At 41.1% G+C, this 19,258-nt stretch overlaps 2 protein-coding genes, 1 long non-coding RNA gene and 2 other non-coding genes across 6 annotated transcripts in view; all 5 read right to left on the minus strand.

Annotated features, from left to right (window-relative positions):
• The window catches only part of myo1g (myosin IG), a 37,686-nt gene extending 33,407 nt beyond the window's left edge, over window positions 1-4,279 (minus strand). The window contains exons 1-4 of one of the 2 annotated variants that reach the window (XM_046417446.1): window positions 4,045-4,279; window positions 1,289-1,497; window positions 1,031-1,124; window positions 693-858 (exon numbers count right to left, since the gene is read on the minus strand). In XM_046417446.1, coding sequence (XP_046273402.1) covers window positions 693-858; window positions 1,031-1,124; window positions 1,289-1,497; window positions 4,045-4,139 — 564 coding nt within the window. In that variant the 5' untranslated portion in view covers window positions 4,140-4,279. Of the gene's footprint in view, window positions 1-692; window positions 859-1,030; window positions 1,125-1,288; window positions 1,498-4,044 lie in introns of those variants that run through there. The other variant, XM_046417448.1, reaches the window with a different exon arrangement.
• A 1,747-nt stretch (window positions 4,280-6,026) lies between these two features.
• si:dkey-154b15.1 lies at window positions 6,027-11,159 on the minus strand. The gene is made up of 3 exons (XM_046418430.1): window positions 11,056-11,159; window positions 9,619-9,676; window positions 6,027-9,504 (listed from the first exon to the last, which is right to left on the minus strand). The coding sequence occupies exon 3, from the start codon at window positions 9,502-9,504 to the stop codon at window positions 8,314-8,316; it is 1,191 nt and encodes a 396-aa protein (XP_046274386.1). The 5' UTR covers window positions 9,619-9,676; window positions 11,056-11,159; the 3' UTR covers window positions 6,027-8,313.
• A 608-nt stretch (window positions 11,160-11,767) lies between these two features.
• On the minus strand, window positions 11,768-14,322 carry LOC124075125. The gene is made up of 6 exons (XR_006845960.1): window positions 14,182-14,322; window positions 13,887-13,933; window positions 13,077-13,142; window positions 12,286-12,377; window positions 12,033-12,151; window positions 11,768-11,944 (listed from the first exon to the last, which is right to left on the minus strand). It is a non-coding gene; the product is annotated as an uncharacterized LOC124075125 (long non-coding RNA).
• LOC124049171 lies at window positions 12,454-12,588 on the minus strand. The gene has a single exon (XR_006841362.1). It is a non-coding gene; the product is annotated as a small nucleolar RNA SNORA9 (small nucleolar RNA).
• Window positions 13,590-13,724, minus strand: LOC124049170. The gene has a single exon (XR_006841361.1). It is a non-coding gene; the product is annotated as a small nucleolar RNA SNORA9 (small nucleolar RNA).
• Window positions 14,323-19,258: the final 4,936 nt, after the last annotated feature.

Consider the following 19,258-nt stretch of genomic DNA (forward strand, 5'->3'; position numbering starts at 1 on the left):
ATCTTACATCTAAAAAGAAGTGTTTTGATTCTGATGGACTGACACTCTGGTGTAAGACGTATCACATTCCCACTGCAGCCGCGGTCTAAATAACACCATGCTGTCAAGGAAGGACCACACAGTTTCCTGTAGAAATCAAACAAATCAACCTGCTGTTTCTCCAACAGTGTTTAAGAACAATAATTTGTTTTGTTTATTTTTCCTTCAAGACAAACACTCAAACCAAGCTGACTACCAGCTCTGTGACTACATCACCAGCACTTTCACTGCGGATGAGAAACATGACGGCTCGGGAACAGTGTGGTTAATGCTGCCCTCTGAGAAAGAATCATGGCACCATCATTCACACCGGCTCTGAGTGCCAGAAGGTTGTTTAACGGAGCGGATAAATACAGCAGCATCAAGTACCCCCAGGTGAGCCATTCATTAACACGCAGCAGCACCACACCGGCTTCACAGACACATCTATTCATGGATGTTCCTTCACACCTATTTGTCATCACCTCATGAAACATTCATGTACAGGAGAAGAGATGTAATTTAAAAACTAAATGAGCAGAACTTTTCTGTACTTTTCCCTGCAGATGTGGGCTCACTTTGTCTCGACAAAGACCACAACTCCTTTGTTTTTGTGGCTGATTTCCCATGTGTGGTCAAAGCCCCTCCATCATCCTGCCCACCCTCTTCCTCACCTTCTCCAGCAGGTAGTTGTTGATGTGTCCTCCGGTGGGATCGCCATTGAAGTTGAAGTTGATGTCCATGTACTTGCCGAAGCGGCTGGAGTTGTCGTTGCGATTTGTCTTGGCGTTCCCAAAGGCCTCGAGCACACAGTTGGACTTGAGTAGTATGTTCTTCACACTTGATTTATCGCATCATGAGGACCATCGATAGAAACGTGCGAGAAACAGCCATCAGGGAGGTGGAAATGGGAGTAGGAGGAGAAGAAGAAAGCGTGATGATTTATGACAATGTGACGTTCTTGAGATCCTGTTATTTACTTGTTTTGGTTTCGAGAGTAATCTGGATTTACCTCTCAACCTCCGCCCTCTGACTTGGGTTTGTGATGGCTGCAATGTACTGCATGATGTATTTACTAGCTTCTGTTTTTCCTGCCCCACTTTCACCTGAAACACCAAACGCACTGAGATTTCACAACACTAATGACAGATTTTTAGGTTTTTCATTGGACGTGGATCACAAATGAGGATGCAGACGTGCATATTATACATGCAATTACGGAGACAAGGAACGAGGCGGGAGGATGTTAAAGTGAGTGAAAGAGACAAACCTGATATGACGATGCAGGTATCTTTGGCCCGTCTCTTCATGGCCTTATAAGCCGCATCAGACACTGCGTACAGGTGAGGAGGGTTTTCATACAACTCCCGGCCCCGGTACGCATCGATGTTTTCTTTACCATAGATGTCCATCTGTCTGTATGGGTTAACAGAGACAACCACCTCCCCAATGTAGGTGTAAATGCGGCCCTTCTCAAACCTGTTGACACAGACATGTTGATGACATACTTCACATGCATACATGTACGCGTATAATCTATATGTTTAGACACATATGAGTGTAGTGCTAGATCTATGTATATAGCGGAGAGAATGTATTCAAATATTTCATTTGTTCAATCATTCATTTAAAGGAGCAATTTGTAAAACATGTCCAGAACTCACAGGTAGCTAAAAAGCAGTAGGATAGCAATATCTGATCACAAGTGGGAGCCACAGGGGCAAATGGCAATAGCTGAAATCTGATTGGCCCCTGAAGTGCCCTTGCTTGCCCCAGAGTACTTTATAATTAGCTAAGGTAAGCTTGCTTGCTGATGGTGTTCTGTACACAGGGGTCAGGCCAACAATAAAACATTATGACAGGTAGATCAAATAAATGACACTGTTGACTGATGACTAAATTCTGCCATTAAGTTTTGTGTTAAGTGGGCTATGTGGTCATTCACATGCGTAAAAAGTCACTACAGTCACTGCAGGAAATTAACTCTCTAATACTCAAGTTTTCCCAGGGGAGGATACTCAGACTCCCCCACATATTGCTGGGCCCCCGGCTGTGTAAAGTGTGGCCCTTTTGTGTCCTATATCCACCCCTGGTTTAGCTTCATTTTCCCATGACATTTTTACCCTACCCATAAAAAAAACCCACAAGATAAAAGTTCCCCTGAAGATCATGCACCTTTATGTCATACGTAGCTGACAGGAAGTGACACAAGTGTGTGTACACTGAAAGCAGGAAATGAAACCTGTGGTACAAAGGGTGTCACAGCCTTGTGTAACCTCATGAGGGTTTCTTGAGCTGAGAGGGGTAAAACTGGCCTGTCACACACACACTGAAGCCTAATCAAAAACGTTTTGTTGCATGTAAAGCTTTATAGATGTAGTCAGTGTTGTAATGAGTTGGTGACTGAGTATCAGTTGGGTCAACATGTACGCCATAAAGGTTCCTCCAGGTGCTGTTCAGGCACCTGAACTTATCCTTGAATTTAGAGGACACAGCCATGTTGTTCTTGTCAAACGTTGCCTATATCTGCAGAGTCTCTGCCCTGTATCTGTATTTTACTTAACGTTTTACTATAAGAAAGGACTATTAAAGACATTGTCCACCAATGGAAATGTCGCAGCAATTGAAAACTCATCACAATTTCCCACTATTATGTAGTTGGCCATACAGTATGGCTCACAAGTAGCAGCATGGAGAAGGATGGAGATGCATGATATGTATCAGACCAGTAAATCTTCAATCCTGTACTGGTGAAAATTTATGTTACTGGCTATTGGCCAATAATAAAACAGAAATAGACAGATGGAGCCAATAATAGAAAACACTTACAAACTTCTTTCACTGGCTTAACAAGTACAGCTTCTAATTCCTATATACTATGTGACTGTATGCAACTTTAAACTGTTATTTCTTGGCAATATACTAATCAATCAAGTAACAGGAGGCCCAGACTAGGTGTGACTGTGTCAGGTATGAGTTGGAAGGAACCGATGGGGTGTGATTCTACCACTTAAATTGCTGACTTGTAAACAGAAATATATTCAGTTGTCCAATCAAGTGTTGATCTGTGGTTTCATGGTTTAAGCTACACATCTGTAATGACTGGAAGTCGAGAGGAAGATCAACACCCAGACACATATTAGCACAAACTTCACAACCTGCTTAAGCTTTGTCCCCAGACAAGTCTGATCAGGCTTTGTGATGAAACTCCACATACATTATTTTCCAAGCATTGATGACAGACAGAGGCTAAGCCAGTCTTCAAAAAAATGTTAACAGAGAGCCATCTGCTGTACACACATCAACTGAAAACATTTGAGTTGTTTCTCTAAATCTACGGTTTATTTGATATTGTCTGACATTTTTGTGCCTCTGCTGATTCTTAGATGACTGAAAACGGTGTGATTTTTCACAGTTTGAACTGAGGACATGATGCCCCTGCAAAAGACACTGAGGAAGTGAGAAAATGACAGAAAAACCCTGTGTGGACTCAAAGACAAGGGAAAAATCAAAAGCATGACAAACCTAAAGAGCAGAAAGATTGTAAAAAAAAAAAAACAACCCAAAAAACCCAAATTACATCTACATATTAAATTAGACAAGTTTGTTAGCATGGTTAAACAATGTGCTTCATCTGGCTCACATTACAGTCATAGTGGAGTGTAGTAAACATCAAATTAACCATGTTTGTATCTTAAGACTGGAGGTGAGTGGGACAGACAAGTTAGAAGCTTCTCATGCCTCATGTTTCATCTTTATGTCCTCTGTTAGCCTCTCATTTGAGACGAGTTGCCAACATACTGTCAGTTTGGTGGTTTAGGAGCATATAGTGCAACAGTTTTTGTAAGCAAGTTAGATAGAGACAGTTAAGTCCAACAATATACGCCATAATCTTACTTATTTTACACAAAGACTTGAAGAAACAAGAGGTGTTCCTTCTTATATTGGGTATTTACCCTCTGCATCTCTGACACCCGGCAGCTTCCACCCTCCCTTCCCTCTCTCTAACAGGATCTCAGGCCTTACCTCAGCTTCAGATTCTCCATAAACTGCTCCATCGTCACCTCATCCAGGAGCACAAAATCTGACTTCCCAAACTCCAGGCCCTCCAGCTCCGCCATCTCTGTCTGTATTCACCAAACACACCAAAAGTAACTGACGGATAAGGTTCAGAGGAACAGAAAGCAGCTCAAGGAAGAAGAAAGAGAAGTATGGTCGATCTCTGGGGCCCGGTAGTGTAGACAGTCTGGTGTGGGCGTGGCGAGCTCTCTGGTGGATTGTAGGGTGTGCTTACTCAAGTCAAAAAGACTGTGGTCTACAAGCTGCAGCACGTCATCCTGTCAGTCAGCCAATGCCCTCATGCGAAGCTATATAAATAACAGGAGGCTATCTTTGAAAGCTCATACCACTTCTACATCCTCTTCCATCTTGCTCTTCCTGCCACAAGGCCTCCAAATTTCAAAACTGTCACTAAACTGAGAATGACTCTCAATACTCATACAAGGCTTTATCTGTTGTTTTGTGTATCTTTTCTTCCCAGAAACAGAAACCCACATCTGACATACTGTGAGACAAGGGCAGTTAACCCTGCAAATTTAAGGGTAGAAAACGGCTTTTATCTTATGGGAGCGATCGCGGCATTTCCTTTCTTAACTTGGCACTGGCAGTACAACGTGTCCCTTAGGGTTTTCTCTAGAGCAGAGGTTCCCATTTCACAGCAGGGCCAAGCTTCAACTTGAGAAACTCAGTTTATGAATCAAAAGGTTTAACAGTGCTGTTTATCAAGAAAAAAGTAAGCAAGTAGGTGTGCGAGATTAAGTTAAAAGCGTGTACGGGAATGCTGACTAACGCACAGAGTCTTGATTTCTAACACCCCTCCACCCTTTCTTGAAATCTGGAACCATTTTCAAGAACTTTTCAAGGGAGATACTCATTTGAGTCCTTGAAAAGTCCCTGAATCATGAGACAGTAACTGTGAGGAAATAAGAAAAAGCTACATTATGCTGTCCTGTGATTAAGGGATGGCACTTCATCTTACAAGGTCACAAGTAAAAAAAGATTGGGAACCAGTGAAGTAGAAGTGGAAGCTTTGTATATTTTGTCACCACCAGTCAGTTTCATTTAAACATTCAGTAGCATTTTGTCAGAGCTGTGGCCAAGTATCTGTGGCTATTTAACTTGCTAGCTGTCTAGCTGTCTGAAGCTAATGTTGTTATCTCTGTTTTCTTTTGTTACTTTTACTCTTGTGGATTCTGTGTGTGTATGTTGACCAGAAAATAGCCTACTGGGGGAATTAGAAGCAAAGGAAAACTTAATGTTTTCACAGCTTGGGATAGTTATAACCACTGTTATTTAATCACATTATTTGAACTGCTCAAACCGCCTAGTTTTGTTGTGTTACATATTGCATAAACACATGGTTTGTTGACAATTGAATTTTCAATCTCAATAATTCAATTTATTGAATCGATTTAATTAATTACAATTTACTATGACAAATTAATATTATTTGTGGTAATATTGGATTTTATTTAAATGTAACTATTAGTTATGGTGGTTTTGCAGCCATTCTGCCAACAGCTTAATGTCACATGTCTAAATTCTTGTTGTTTATGATATCCCAGAATGGGAACTGAGTCATAGGCTGCGATGAACAGACTTTCCGACTAGGCAGCTTGTATGATGCAAATGTATCTTATCTTTCTATGATTTGTAATCCTTGTGATTGACTTTTCTTTTACAATACTGAGTACAATACTGTACTCATTAATTTCCAACCACTTCCATAAAAGCTTCACAGGACCACATAAGTGTTTAGTTGCTACTGAAAATGGGTTACATTTAAATTTGAACGGGGAAGAGAAACCAAAGTAATGGAAAATAAATAACAAACTCTTCCCTTGTTTCCTGTGTTGTTTCTGCTGGCTAAAACCCCCTGACTATTTTCTGTCAAGTCCTCTTAATTTGGTGTTTCACTTTTGTTGAGCTATTGTGGAACAGAGAACACAAACATGCTTGATTTATCCTTTAACCAGTAAAGACATGATACGCAGAATATTTCTGTAAACACACAACTGAACGTTGGTCACTTGTTGGAGGTTTAACATGAGAGCAGTGGTGGTCGAATAAGGTGATAAACAATGAATGAAGAGAGAGGATGTGTGCACTTGGTGTGGACAAGGCAGTGAACCACACCACTGCACACCCCTCCAGATTTTAAGTAAATGCAGTCAAAGTGCAGGCTTCGTCCTTTCCCTGTGTGCCTCTGCTCAGCCTGCCTGTACGCAGACACAGTATACCCAGTCAGTGACTACAATGAATCTTTGAACTGAACTGGATAAAGCGATTCAAACTGACAAAGTGTATTGAGATTTCCACTGTGTCTGAAGGAGAAGAGCAATAAGCCTTTGACCCTTATTGCCAGGTGCCCACGTCTCCAGCATGTTTCAGTGGAGTGTGTATTTATTTCTTAGCTCAGTTCATGAGTCAGATGGGTTTTTTACCCCATGATGACTAAAATCCACTCCTGCACTGTCAGTTTCATAAGAAGAGTCTGTGATAAGGACAAGCATCCTCTTTGGATGAAAAGCTTCATTATGTTTAAATAAAAGAATGTAATCGTCATTAACGATGCTAAACTATTGCCTTTAAGTTTGCTGTTTTTATTCTAAAAATAATGTTTTATTGATGAAATTCTCAAGTCTAAATAATTTACTGTCAGATTTCCTGCAGCACTATGTCCATCAGATTTAGGTTTAGCAAAGGACAACAACATACGGGGGAAAACCACAGTACTCTGCACTGTAGCATCAGCGTCATCAGACTGATTTGTGTTTTAGTTTTTGCTGTCACAGAAACACATCTGAGTCAGAGTTGAAGTCACCAGAGAAGCCCTTTGAATGGCCTCTTAATTCATTCAAGCATTGATTAGAAAAGTATGAGTGAAGGGAATTTATTAGTAGACCGAATCACTTTTGTTAGAAAAACAAAACACCTGACCTTTGAAAAGGTAAGGTCTGTTTTATACAGTGTAACGTCAACAGTCAAACATCCAGTTACCCTTCTTGTAAATATACTTACCTGTGAGATGCTCATCAGCCACAGGTACTTCCTCTCCCAGCATGAGTTTAGCTGCCTGCCAGAGACTTCCCTTCCTGCTCATGAAGTCCTCTCTCATCTGTAACTGTCTCCATCCAGATGTGGCATTCAGTTGCCATTATCACATTTAATTAACATCCTTCAAATCAGCCATGGTGCCTCACTGTTGAACACTGTGTTCTTACTGGACATTTGTGTACTTAAATACCATATTTATCCTTTGGTTTTTCCATTGACATGAATCATATTCTGCTCACCCAGTATACAGATGTGGAATAATTTACAGGTCATCAACATTTATAGTGCAAACAACTAGCAATAATAAAATACAACTGTGCAACTGATGCCAGTTAAGAGTTGTAAGCAACTGACTGTTCTCAGGATGGAAGAATATTGTCCACAGGTGATTTGTGTCCTGGTAGAATAAAAATTCATCAAAGGAATCAGTAAAAAATCAGGATATCCCACCACAAAAACACATTTGTCAGTCTGACTGACTGATTTATCTGTTGTTTCTTGAACAATTTACATTTAAAAGAAGTGATTAAAGAAAGTCAACATTGTACAAAGAGCCAAAACAGATTTATATGGCTGATATTATTGGCTAATATTAGCCTTTACAGCACACTGGTATGGTCATACATGTTGGCTGGCTCCTTGCGGGTTCCCAGTCCAACATTTTGGTCTTGATCCAGATCAGATCCTAATCCCAAAAAGATCCCAGTAGAGAGGAAACACCAACAGAAGCAAATGCTTCACCAATTAAGAAGCAACTGTGGTCAGACAGAGCAGAAATATTATAATAATGAGTTACAATGAGTTGACGTTTAACTGATGTTATGTGGACAGGCAGGTCAGATGAATCAATTTATCTTATGCTTGAGCAAATCATGATGTGCATTTTTTTAAAATTCTTTTCTGATTTATAGTTAAAGTGTCCAAAAGGTTAATTGATAATGAAAATAAACCTTAGCTGCACTACCACTACTGACAAGTTTATTTTTTTGACTGTAAAATGTTCCACTCAGTATATATTCTCATAATAACCAAATTTAAATGAACCAGATCAAAAATGTTTGGTAATATAAGTCTACTTATGTACAAAAAACAGCTAACAGCTGACAGGTTGTTAACTCAAATATCGGTATGGTTAGTGTCAGTGCTGTCTGTCTACCTCCATAGACATAAACTTACTGCTCATCTTCTCATGTTTTTAAACCTTTGCTTTATATTGTCTGAATTAATTTTTAGTAACTGAGGAAGGCCTTTCTTGGGGGATTTAGGGGTCCGATTGTCTTCCACATCTTGCATGTTGCCATTAGTCCTTTCTACTGTTTTTTTGCGGGGCTCAGACTGGCTTCTTATTCTGAACAGCCCCTGAAGATCAGCAGCTCCCCGCTTAGCTTCAGTAGTTTTCTGGTTAACATCCTGGTACTTTTCAGGAGAGTAACCTGCAGCTTTGGCAGGAGAAGAATTAGCGACAGCACCATGATCTCTTTCTGTGTTCTTTTGATGGATTGGTGGCAGAGAGCTGCTCCTCCTCCTGGAGTTTTTGTCCAGTGTTCGTCCTGTGCGTCCTGACTGGTAAACTGGCCTCCCCAGCAGCGTCTGTTTTAACTCGTAGCTCTCACCTGACGGCCCAATGAGGTGAAGTCTGTCATTCTTTGGACAGACGAGCACTGAATTGTAAACGTTTCTGTTGGTCTGAATTCGCTCTAAAAGTGCCTTGCCGTCCTGACTCACGCCCTTCAGAGGAACTTCCTGTGTGCGAAGTGATTTGCTAAGATCAATCAGGAGACTCTGTAGTTTATCGACTGCGATCCACACGCTTTTCCCCTGTAAAGTGAGGCTGTAGCTATCGCAAACTGGACGAACCTTCATTCTAACATTATGGATCTCCAGAATGCTGTGAATGTCTTTATTCCTGAGCTGCTTTGCGTAATCAAACACATCTGCATCAATGACAAAGGACTCTTTACCTGCACTTAATGAGCAGTGCTGGCCTTGTCTTGGGGAAATAGAGGAGCTGTACTGTGGAGATGTTGGATGGCCGTTGGAGGAGCCAGAGCCAGTATGCAGAGCCTTGTTTTGTGATCCTAATCGGCTTCTGTTACCATCTGATCTGTAGTAGTGTTTAGAAATGGCTCCGGAGTAAGCCTCCGGGACAGGTGAGGATGAGGAGGGTGTGATGTCCATCTTAGTTTGTGAGCTAACAAGTGGCTCCAAGACGGCCTTTGCAGCTCTTAGTTTCAAAAATGACCCCTTGACACGCACCTGATCGCTGTTCAGGTCTGTCAGCTCAAAGCCATGTGACCTGAGGACCTTTCGCACCTGCGCCTCATTGGGGAAAATGTTCAAATGTACCGTTGCCTCCACTGGGAAATCCATCTGGAAGAGGTGGAGAAACAGAATGACTCACCAAGAGCTTGCAGTCAAACAGTTCTGAATAAGTATAAGACTAATATAATCAAACATAAGACAAATAAGTACAAGTTCAGTTACCAAAAGGTGGTCCACTGCTTTCACTGTTAAATGATACTGTTGATGACTCAAGCAGCAACTGTGGAGAGAAACATGTCATTTGACTGTATTTTCCACCTCTGTTTTCGAGGAAACAAGTACTGCAAAAGATTTGTTATTAGTATTGTTTACTTCATGCTAAAATTAACTTTAAAAATACTTAATCACTGTATTTTTTTCTTCGGAGGAGAGTTTTCCGACAAATCAAAAGTGATTTCCGTGTTTTCAGTTGAAGAACAACATGAGGAATCTTTAACTCGTACCCTGGAAATACACTATATAGACAGATGTATTGGGACACTTGACAATTACACCGTTGGTCCTCCACTTTCCAGCTCTAACAGCTTCCACTCTTCTGTGAAGGCTTTCCACAACATGCTGGAGTGTTTCATTTTCATTTGTGAGGTCACACACTGATGTTGGACCAAAAGGCCTGGCTCACAATGTCCGTTCCAGTTCATCCCAAAGGTGTTGGATGGGGTTGAGGTCAGGACTCTGTGTGGGCCAGTCAAGTTCTTCCACACCAAACTCATCCAACCATGTCTTTATGGAGCTTTGCTTTGTGCACTGGGGCACAGTCATGCTGGAATAGAAAAGGGCCTTCAACAAACTGTTGGTGCAAAGTTGGAAGCACAGCATTGTCCAAAATGTTTTGGTATGCTGAAGCATTAAGATTTCTCTTCACTGGAAGTCAAGGACTGAGCCCAAACCCTGAAAAACAGCCCCATAAAGAGACGTGTCTGAATACTTTTGTCTATATAGTGTGTGTCAAGAAAATGCATTGCATCTATCGAAATAAGCCACAGTATATACTTTGCAACTCCTAATGGTGGTCAGTAGGGGGCGATAAAAAGCAACAGATTAGTCAATAAACATTTACATAAATGGATTTAGTGTGCATACTTAAAACTTCATGAGTTCAGAGCCTCCCCTCCTCCGTATCTGTGGTTTATCAGCTATCCTGTCAGCCGGTAAAACACCTGGCAACCCCAAAACCCTCAATCACGCCCCCCTTTGCCTCCATCCTCTCGTCGCTGTTGCAGACACTGTGAAAACACACACGCCCTTTCAACGCTCCACATCGTCCACTTTGAGTTTCTGTCAAGGCTACACGGAGATGTTTCAAGGCTGCGTGGCTTTCAGAGTGCAAGACGTTTCATCGAAAGCGAAAGCAGATCTTTGTTTGGCAGATGTGGTTTCTGTTCGACGAAATAAGTAGAAATTAGAAGCGCCCTCGTTGCAAAGCACGAACTTGTTTTTCTTTCCCCCACTTTGCTGTAAAATATCACCTGAACTGTTTCATACGCCGTGAAGGCGCGAGTCGACACGTTAGTTTACAGGCTGTTTCCGTTACAAATGAAAATGAAAGAAATCCCCCAAATCTCCACACTGCACGGCTCAGTTTAGTGAGTAACTTACTGTTCACAGTTCACTCCTGGTGACTTTGATTCTTTACCTATTAAAGCGGGTCAAACCGAAAGTAACGTCGTCACATCCGCTCAACATTCACGCATTTCACAATAAAATAACATTTCTTGGTATTTTACGGGGAAGCAAGCACTTTTACTGAAGTGAATTTCTGAATGCATGAATATTTTTACTTCAGTAAAAGATAAGTAATTCTTCCACCACAGTTAGCCTAATGACAACAAATGCCCTACAAAGGGCATTTGTAGGTATAAAAACTGTAAAATAAATGTTATTTCTATTTACACCAAGTGAACCAAGTGAAGTGAATGATGCAACATCGCCCTCACATGGACCTTTATCAGTACTACACATTTTGGTTGCTGAACAAATTAAGCACCAAACAACTCAAATATTTCCCCTTTAAAGCAGAGACCTCAACTACAAGCTCAGTGTTGATGATCTGATGCGACTGGATTTGAGTTTCTACAAATTAAAACCTTCCACTGCAAGTGATTTTCTTTCACATTTGAACTGCACATGGGACACAAAGCACATTACGCTGGCCTCAGTCCAGTTTCACAAAAACACAATGATCATCACAATCCGATGTGATAAACGTGAAAAATCAGCCGCAGCCTGAATTTATTTCTGTCCTCTGATTATCACTGTGTTAATGACTGCGTTTATCTCAGACTCAAAATCAAGTCACAACCACAGCAAATGTGTTTAAAGTTTATTTTTACGTTTCTCATCACTGTACACATGGTTTCACCCTCAACAAATCTTACTGTGGACACAGATGCAAACGCTGTAGGTGTACAGCTCATCTGAAGGTCAGAGGTCCATATATGATCTTTAATCCTCTTGGCAGACGAACTGGTTTTCATTCAGATTAAATCTGCAGATAAAGACGACATTTTCAGAAAGTTCTTATTGTAAAACTTGAAGAAACATCAGACAGAGTTGGAGAAATGCTGAATGCGCACCTGCATCAAAGTCCCGTCGTATCGGTGAAACCCTGACGTTTGCTGTGCGCTCTGGTTTCACAGCATCGACAAGATTACAGACAAACTCTTTCACCGACGCCGACTGGAAGCTGTGAAGTCTTGTGAAGAATAAAAACCGTATTGCTCAGATGCTTCATTCCTACAACATTTCTAGTACATCACACAAGGAGTCAATGAGTAGATTCTGGCTGAGTACAGCAGCATGTCAGCAACAAAGTTCAGGTAAACGTACCACTTGGCCTCGCTCGAGACCTTCGACATGTCGGACTTCTCCACCCATCAGCACCACTTTCAGAGGCATTTCTTTTGCCTTCTTCACCACTCCTGTAAAGCAAAGAGACGTCAGTCAACCTAACAGATAACGCCAAAGCAGCACAGCAAGACTTTTAATGTGACTCGACAGTGTCGGAGGTTTACCTATAACCCTGCCGTGAGGAGACACAGCAGGGCCTCAAACAGCCTCACGTCCCTCTAGCAGACACTACAGGAAAGGTCAGAGCCACTGCAGGCTGAGCCTCGCTGGAAAAGTCTGCACACGTCTTTGAAACACATGAACAGCCTAAATGAATGACCAAAAAGGCTTATTTAGTCTGATCAGCAGAGGGAAAGCTTTGATTACTTAAAAAAAAATAAATTAATTACTAATGAACATCCTATTCAGCATACTGGCCCACATACAGCGCTGTATTTTCACACACGACTAATGTTTTGTAGGCTCAAGTGTCTTTCCAAAACAGGTGCTGGAAAACCAGGGGGAATTTGATAATCAGGCCAATATGAGTACTTCATCAGTCCATCAGCAGATTCTTATTTCATTACTTCAAAAAAAATAAATAAAATGGATTTGGAAAACGTAATCTTTGTATTGGACAACCACGACCCAAAGTGATGCCATCACATCTGAACAATTTGATTCACCACCACCAACGTGTACACGTACGAGATTGGCCCGAGACAAAGTAAAAGTACTGCATGTACAAAACAGCCATTTTCAGGTCACATGTTGTCCTCACGAAAACTAACCTGGTGTCACTGAGCAGCAGACGTCAGTCGGGGGGTCTGAGCAGCACGGGCCTCATCCCTGCGGTCCTGTAAAAACAGTACTTCACACTGAGTACTGGACATTTAGACAAATTTACCTAAAAGCCACAAACGTGTGAGAGTCTGAGCAATACTGTAGAATGAGACTAACAATTCTGCGAATTCATCAGATTACAAACAGTGGGAACATCTCGCCATGCTGAAGATTATATAAATACTTATGCAGTAAAATATTCCCATATCACACTAATGCCAAACACTGATTCATTCATCAAGATCACACAGTTCATCGACTAGTGGAACATGACAGTATGAAGAGAAATCCCTCTGGGTATTCTGACATTTACTTTCAGTGCAAATTTAAACAACAAAACAATTTAACTTGTTCTAATCATCTGCCTGCACACTCGTCTCTTTGCAGTCCAAGAAAATTTCCTTCAGGTCGCAAATGAATTAGAGAACAGGTGTATTTCTGGGCACTTTAACAGCCCTGAGGTTTGTCGGAGGTTTACCTATAACCCTGCCGTGAGGAGACACAGCAGGGCCTCAAACAGCCTCACGTCCCTCTAGCAGACACTACAGGAAAGGTCAGAGCCACTGCAGGCTGAGCCTCGCTGGAAAAGTCTGCAGAATTAACGAAGTATGAAGTAATATTATACATTACTACTGAAACAAGTCTATCGTAAGTTTACTGCAGTCGTGCTGGCACATGATCACTGATCTGACACACACACCAGGGCTGACGGATAAGTCGCGTTTGTCGCTGTAGTTAAGAGGAGAGAAAAGTCTTACCTTTTCATCTCGACGCCTGCACACACACGAACACACACTCATCCAGTCTGTAAACAACACAGAAAGTAAAAATTAGCAGCTTCAAAAACTCACAGACATTTTGGGCTAGTAGAAGGGACGTCGCAGCACGCGAACTTCAGTTAAAATTAACCGTTTGAAACAACGTTTCCTCAATAAATACGCCGTTTTGTCACAAGTTTACGTTTAGAATTATATTTCACGAAGTCAAAATCAACATACATTTTATACTTTGCGTTTGGATGGTAGCAGATTCACAACATGCATTCATACTCACCCGCTGTGCGTTCATTTATCCGGAAGTGACGGAGAACACTTCTTCTTCTACTACTACCTCTTCCTCACTCGTCTTCTTCTCCTCCTCCTTTTTGGAGATGCACGGGGTCGCCCAGCAGGGGTCAGTAAAACACCAGAGATGGCTGCGGGGTATTTGAACTAAATTCGAGATTTTCTCGTAAAAATGTCACATTTGGGTTAAAACCCTTGTTAACCTGAATAAACAGTGGTAGTGACAGAAAATAAAATAAAACAACAACAATACAATTAACAAAAATGAAAAATAAATAAATATAAAATAAATAAATAAAAATACAGTAGCAATGTTTATGGCACTTTTCAAAGTAGAAGTTAATCCTTGATCTTAATTACTGACTCACTGTGCTGCAGAGAGAGTAAAAGAGACCAGGAGGATATTAAATTACTAATACAAATACACTGATTTAAAAGTCATAAAATGAGAAATTATATATCAAAAGGTATGAAAAAATGTATTCACTTGAGAAAAATTAAAGAAATAATTCTGAATTAGTATGACTTACTTCCATGTAGCGCAAAATACAACACAAAATGGAAATTCCTTATGTTATCCCATCATTTAAAAATTACTTCCTATGCTCCATGTAGACGTGAAGAAGATAGCCTGAACATTTTGGTACATTACAACCTTTTACTATTATTGATTAGTTCATTAAAACAATATATAATTCATTATAAATGACATCTATAATGTTTTATGACTGTTGATATGGCGCACCAGAAAGCATTGAGTGCCCTTATGCATGTTGTAACAGATGGTTATGAATGCCCCCACAACGCACTACAGAAGTGGTCTTCATAGACTGCTTTACCCAAATGTTTTCATTTAAACTGAAACCATCCACACTGTGTGTACCAAATGATTTTAGCCACCGCGGACCATCTCGATGTTCGATGTTCTTTTATAACCCAGTGGACGGCCGTTACTGGTGGGTGTTGGCAGCTCTGGAGCGTCCACGAGGAGGACGCTCGTGGTGGATGACTCAGACTCGCATTGATGTACAACAATGCAGGCCATAGAGGAGCAGACTTCCCGTTGGCTCGTCTGTTGCGGCCCGCACCGTCAGCAGACGTCCAGGATGAATTTCAGCTTTGTTTGCCTGCAGTGATACTGACCACCCGCCCAGCTGGCGTGGTTTGCATTCTGATGAAGACCCAAAACTGGACAATCTCAATCTGTGTTTGGGCAGAAACATGTTCTGCTCCCCTTGTTTCTGCATGAGACATGTAAAGGGAGTTTGTATAAAAACAAAAGTGGAGAGCCAAACAAAGATTTCAGGGCCACTGCTCTGTTGAAGCTATAAATAAGAACCGGCCACATTATCTTTTACCCAACATCTCCACCAAACAACATATTGTCGACTTATCATAATTCGATCTCTTGAATAATCCTATTTCAGTCATGTCCCGGTTGTCTGGTATGTCTGTACAATACCAATAACAACATAAAGAGATCAGACGAAGCTTGAAATAATTTACCAGACTTTAACTATCAGATAAACACATTTCAGCCTCTGGTAAGGATCTTTAAATAGTTCAGTAACTAAAATCCTTTTCCAAAATTTTGTTTCACTTTCACATCAGTTGTTGTTTCATAATAAGGCAGAGCTACAGCAACTACTGAGGACAGTGAGGTCACTTGGGTTTTTTTTTTACTTGGGTCACTTGGGTTGATACCAAGACTAAAGGTCGATCTTAAAATGCAACTGAAACTAATCTTTACACATAGAGGGATTTAACAAAAAAAATAAGCTAATTCAATATTTTTCTAATCAATATCTCAAGGAGGTAAAGTTAAACTTGCACTAATACATATTTTTATATCAACAATCTACCAAATAACTACATATAATGTGAAAGGTTGTACTCACAAACTGATTCTGAAGTCCTCCTCACGAGTGCTTTAGCATCTTTCAGCTCATAGCTTTGGTTTTTATAGTCTGTAACTTTACAGGTTCAGGTTTTGGTTCACTCCACCTGCTTAGCACCAAACAGCAATTAGCTGGTAAACACGTTGGAGGTATTTAGCGTATAAAAAGCCAGAAGCTTCCCTCAGGACTTGGTGGAGAACAAAACAGAGCCAAAAGAGTGAATACCCATTCATCAGCTGGTCAGACATGTGATTCCGCATTAATGCTAATGTTGCTCCGTGTCTGCTGCATGTGCAAAATTTACCAGATAAACTTTACAGGGCGACAACACAGTATGTCATTTTTGTGTTCTTAGCTTCAAAATCATAAAAAAAATCCCTGAAAAAATATCACAAAACCACAAAAATTCAAATGTAATTTAGCATGAAAATTTAATTTTGACCTGAGAAACAGCAGTTTGAACAATGAAAACTCCATCTGAAATGAGAGCTTTCCAAGTTCCTGGTTGGAAATTTCAACTGCAAATCAACCTCTGAAGTCAGATTTCCATCATGGAAACGTGGGAAGAACCTCACCATCCCTGACCTCAAAACCCAAGATGGTTGCTCAATAGCAGTGAAAGCTGTAGTAAATAGTCTATTAGTACTTCAGTCTCATGTGTGTCTCATTAAATGAGTCGTTCACACACCACTGCTTGACTTCTATCTGCGGACACGTTGCTACGGTGCTTTCTGGGATTTAAAACACCATCTAAACCCAGATTGTGTCTCTGCAATGAAAGCAACCCATGTGTCTAATTTTGAATAAAAGTCTGGTAGCAACGGGGGGCAAAGCTAAGGGGCATTACAGACCTTGTGAATCTAAATAAAGCTGAATGGCCAGAGGGGATAAACTGCTGAATCAAACACGTCAGACGTCAGCGGAGCCACTAAATCAACGAACCAGAGCCGTAATCTACCTAAAGGCCTTTTGGCGAGCGGACAGTACAGTGAACGCTTCTCCAAATGACATCACTGTTTAAAGGTGACGCTATGAAGATCACCGCCCCAAGAGTCTTTTCTCAGAATCACTTTGAGGCTACGTAACGTAGCTTCGCTCCAGCTGTTGGGTTTATATCCTTCATTTGTTTAGCTGCTGCACAGTATACGCACAGTGTGCAATAAGTGGGTTACAGGGATTTTTTTCAGCTGAAGATTTAAGTGAGAGTTATGTAAGCGGCATTACAGCACACTGAGTCGGCGTGTGGATAGTGCCTTTGTCTGAAAAGGGTTCATGTGTGAGTGTCAGCTGACCAACATCACCGAGATGCCACCTTGTCTGACAGCCCGCTGTAGTTAATAGTTAATAAGGCTGCAGCTAATACTGTTTTTTTACAAACTGACCATTTAGTCTATAAAATGTTAAAACACAAAAATGACATTCACGGCTTCTCAAATCCTGAGATAATGTCTTCACATTGCTTTGTTATTGTCACACAAAAATATAAAATTTACACTACAGAAAGCAGGAAATCTCACTTATGAGAAGCAGGAACCTGCAAATGTTTGATAATTTTTTCTTGACAAATGACCCCAAACATACATAAAATTTGTGTCTACATGTCAAAAAATCCTGATTTGTTTGGATTCTGATCATGCAGGAAGCAGATTCATCTCAGAATTCAAACCTTTTGAAACATCATGTGAGAAAAGTTGGGTTATCCTCTTAAACAAAAAAAAGAAAAGTGACGATGTGCCTGCTAGTGTGCCAGCTCTCTGTCTCTGTTCTGACTTTAATGTTAACAGGCAGGGCCCCTTCTGCTGAAGTCGGTGTGTTGGGGCACTTTTCGTGTGGACCCACAGTTCAGTCTGATCTGGATGCCACATCAGCGACACAAACACCAGGAGAGCCAAGGTGCAGCTGAGGCTCCAGCCGGTCCCCCACCCTCCCGTACAGGAGCTCCCGGCCACTCTTACGAAACCACACAGCGACCTGAGAGGCTTTGTAAGGTCGCAGTTTGAGGATAATTGAGGTTTGATTCAGACTTTGGAGTTTAATGAGCACATAATCCTTTTCACCTGATCCCTGCCTGCCGAAATGGGATGAAATACTTCATTCCACGTGGCCAAGAAAAGGCTGCACGGGGCCATAATGTCATTAAGATCCTCCTCTCTCTTTTCATCATGTGTTGCTTTATCTGGTCAACAAAAACAGCAAAATCTGGTAACTTACTGGTCACTGTGCAGATTCAGATAATCAACAAAAATATATGAAATATTTTTATACAATATATGGACAAAAGTATTGGGTCAACTGACCATTACACCAAAAGGGACTTTAAGGTTATTTTATTCTAAATACATAAACACCTTTGCAGCTATAACAGCTTCCACTCTTCTGGGAAGGCTGTTCTGTCAGTCACTGTTTTGAAAGTTAAGAATGGAAATTTGGAACATTTACAATCCTGTAACAGCAAATCCCATCTGCTGGTGGTCTGGGAAACAGTCCACAGATACGCTCCCTTATGTATGAACTCGATGGCTAACATACATGATTCTTGTATTTTAGCTCAAGGTTAAGGTTGTGCAGAAAATGAGGTTTTGGTGGAGACCAAAATCTAAAAGAAAATAAATATTGGACTTTCGGTCATCTGGTGGACAGAAACAAAGCTCCATATGCATGCTAATGTTGCTCCATAACTAAATAAGCAATCGTTAAACTTTGGGATCTTCATTGCAATTTAAAATAAAGATCTGTGCTTTCGAACGTTTTTTTAGCTTCACAACATCAGTTTGTGAACACGGATCCAACAGAGCCTCAGACAGAATTTTACAAGCTGACTTCCCTGTCCGAGTCCCTGCAAAACAGCCAGTCAACACGAAGACAAACTGCACATGTGAACCCTTGGACGCAGAGTGCAGCCGGTTCATTTGCGTGTGTCAGTGTTATTCAGGAGATGGATCACACACTAAGAAGTTTTCCAGGACATGATTTTCCCACCATGCACACTGAGTCAGCCTCTTAGCGCTGCACAGCACTCGAGCCAGGATGTTCTCTCTCTCTGACTCTGAGTCAGCTTCTCAGCCCTTTTTCTAATGCCCCCTCCCACCCCTCCTCCTGTGTGCCAACTATTTCACCCCACCCATGCCCTCTTCCACCACTTAACCTGGCCTTTCCTGCATCTTTTAG

Source organism: Scatophagus argus, chromosome 17, assembly GCF_020382885.2.
Source record: "Scatophagus argus isolate fScaArg1 chromosome 17, fScaArg1.pri, whole genome shotgun sequence".
Classification (NCBI taxonomy): Eukaryota; Metazoa; Chordata; class Actinopteri; family Scatophagidae; genus Scatophagus; species Scatophagus argus.

What these genes read in the sequence shown, in the direction of transcription:
- si:dkey-154b15.1 (XM_046418430.1), bottom strand. Translation starts at nt 9,504, where the DNA reads ATGGATTTCCCAGTGGAGGCAACGGTACATTTGAACATTTTCCCCAAT.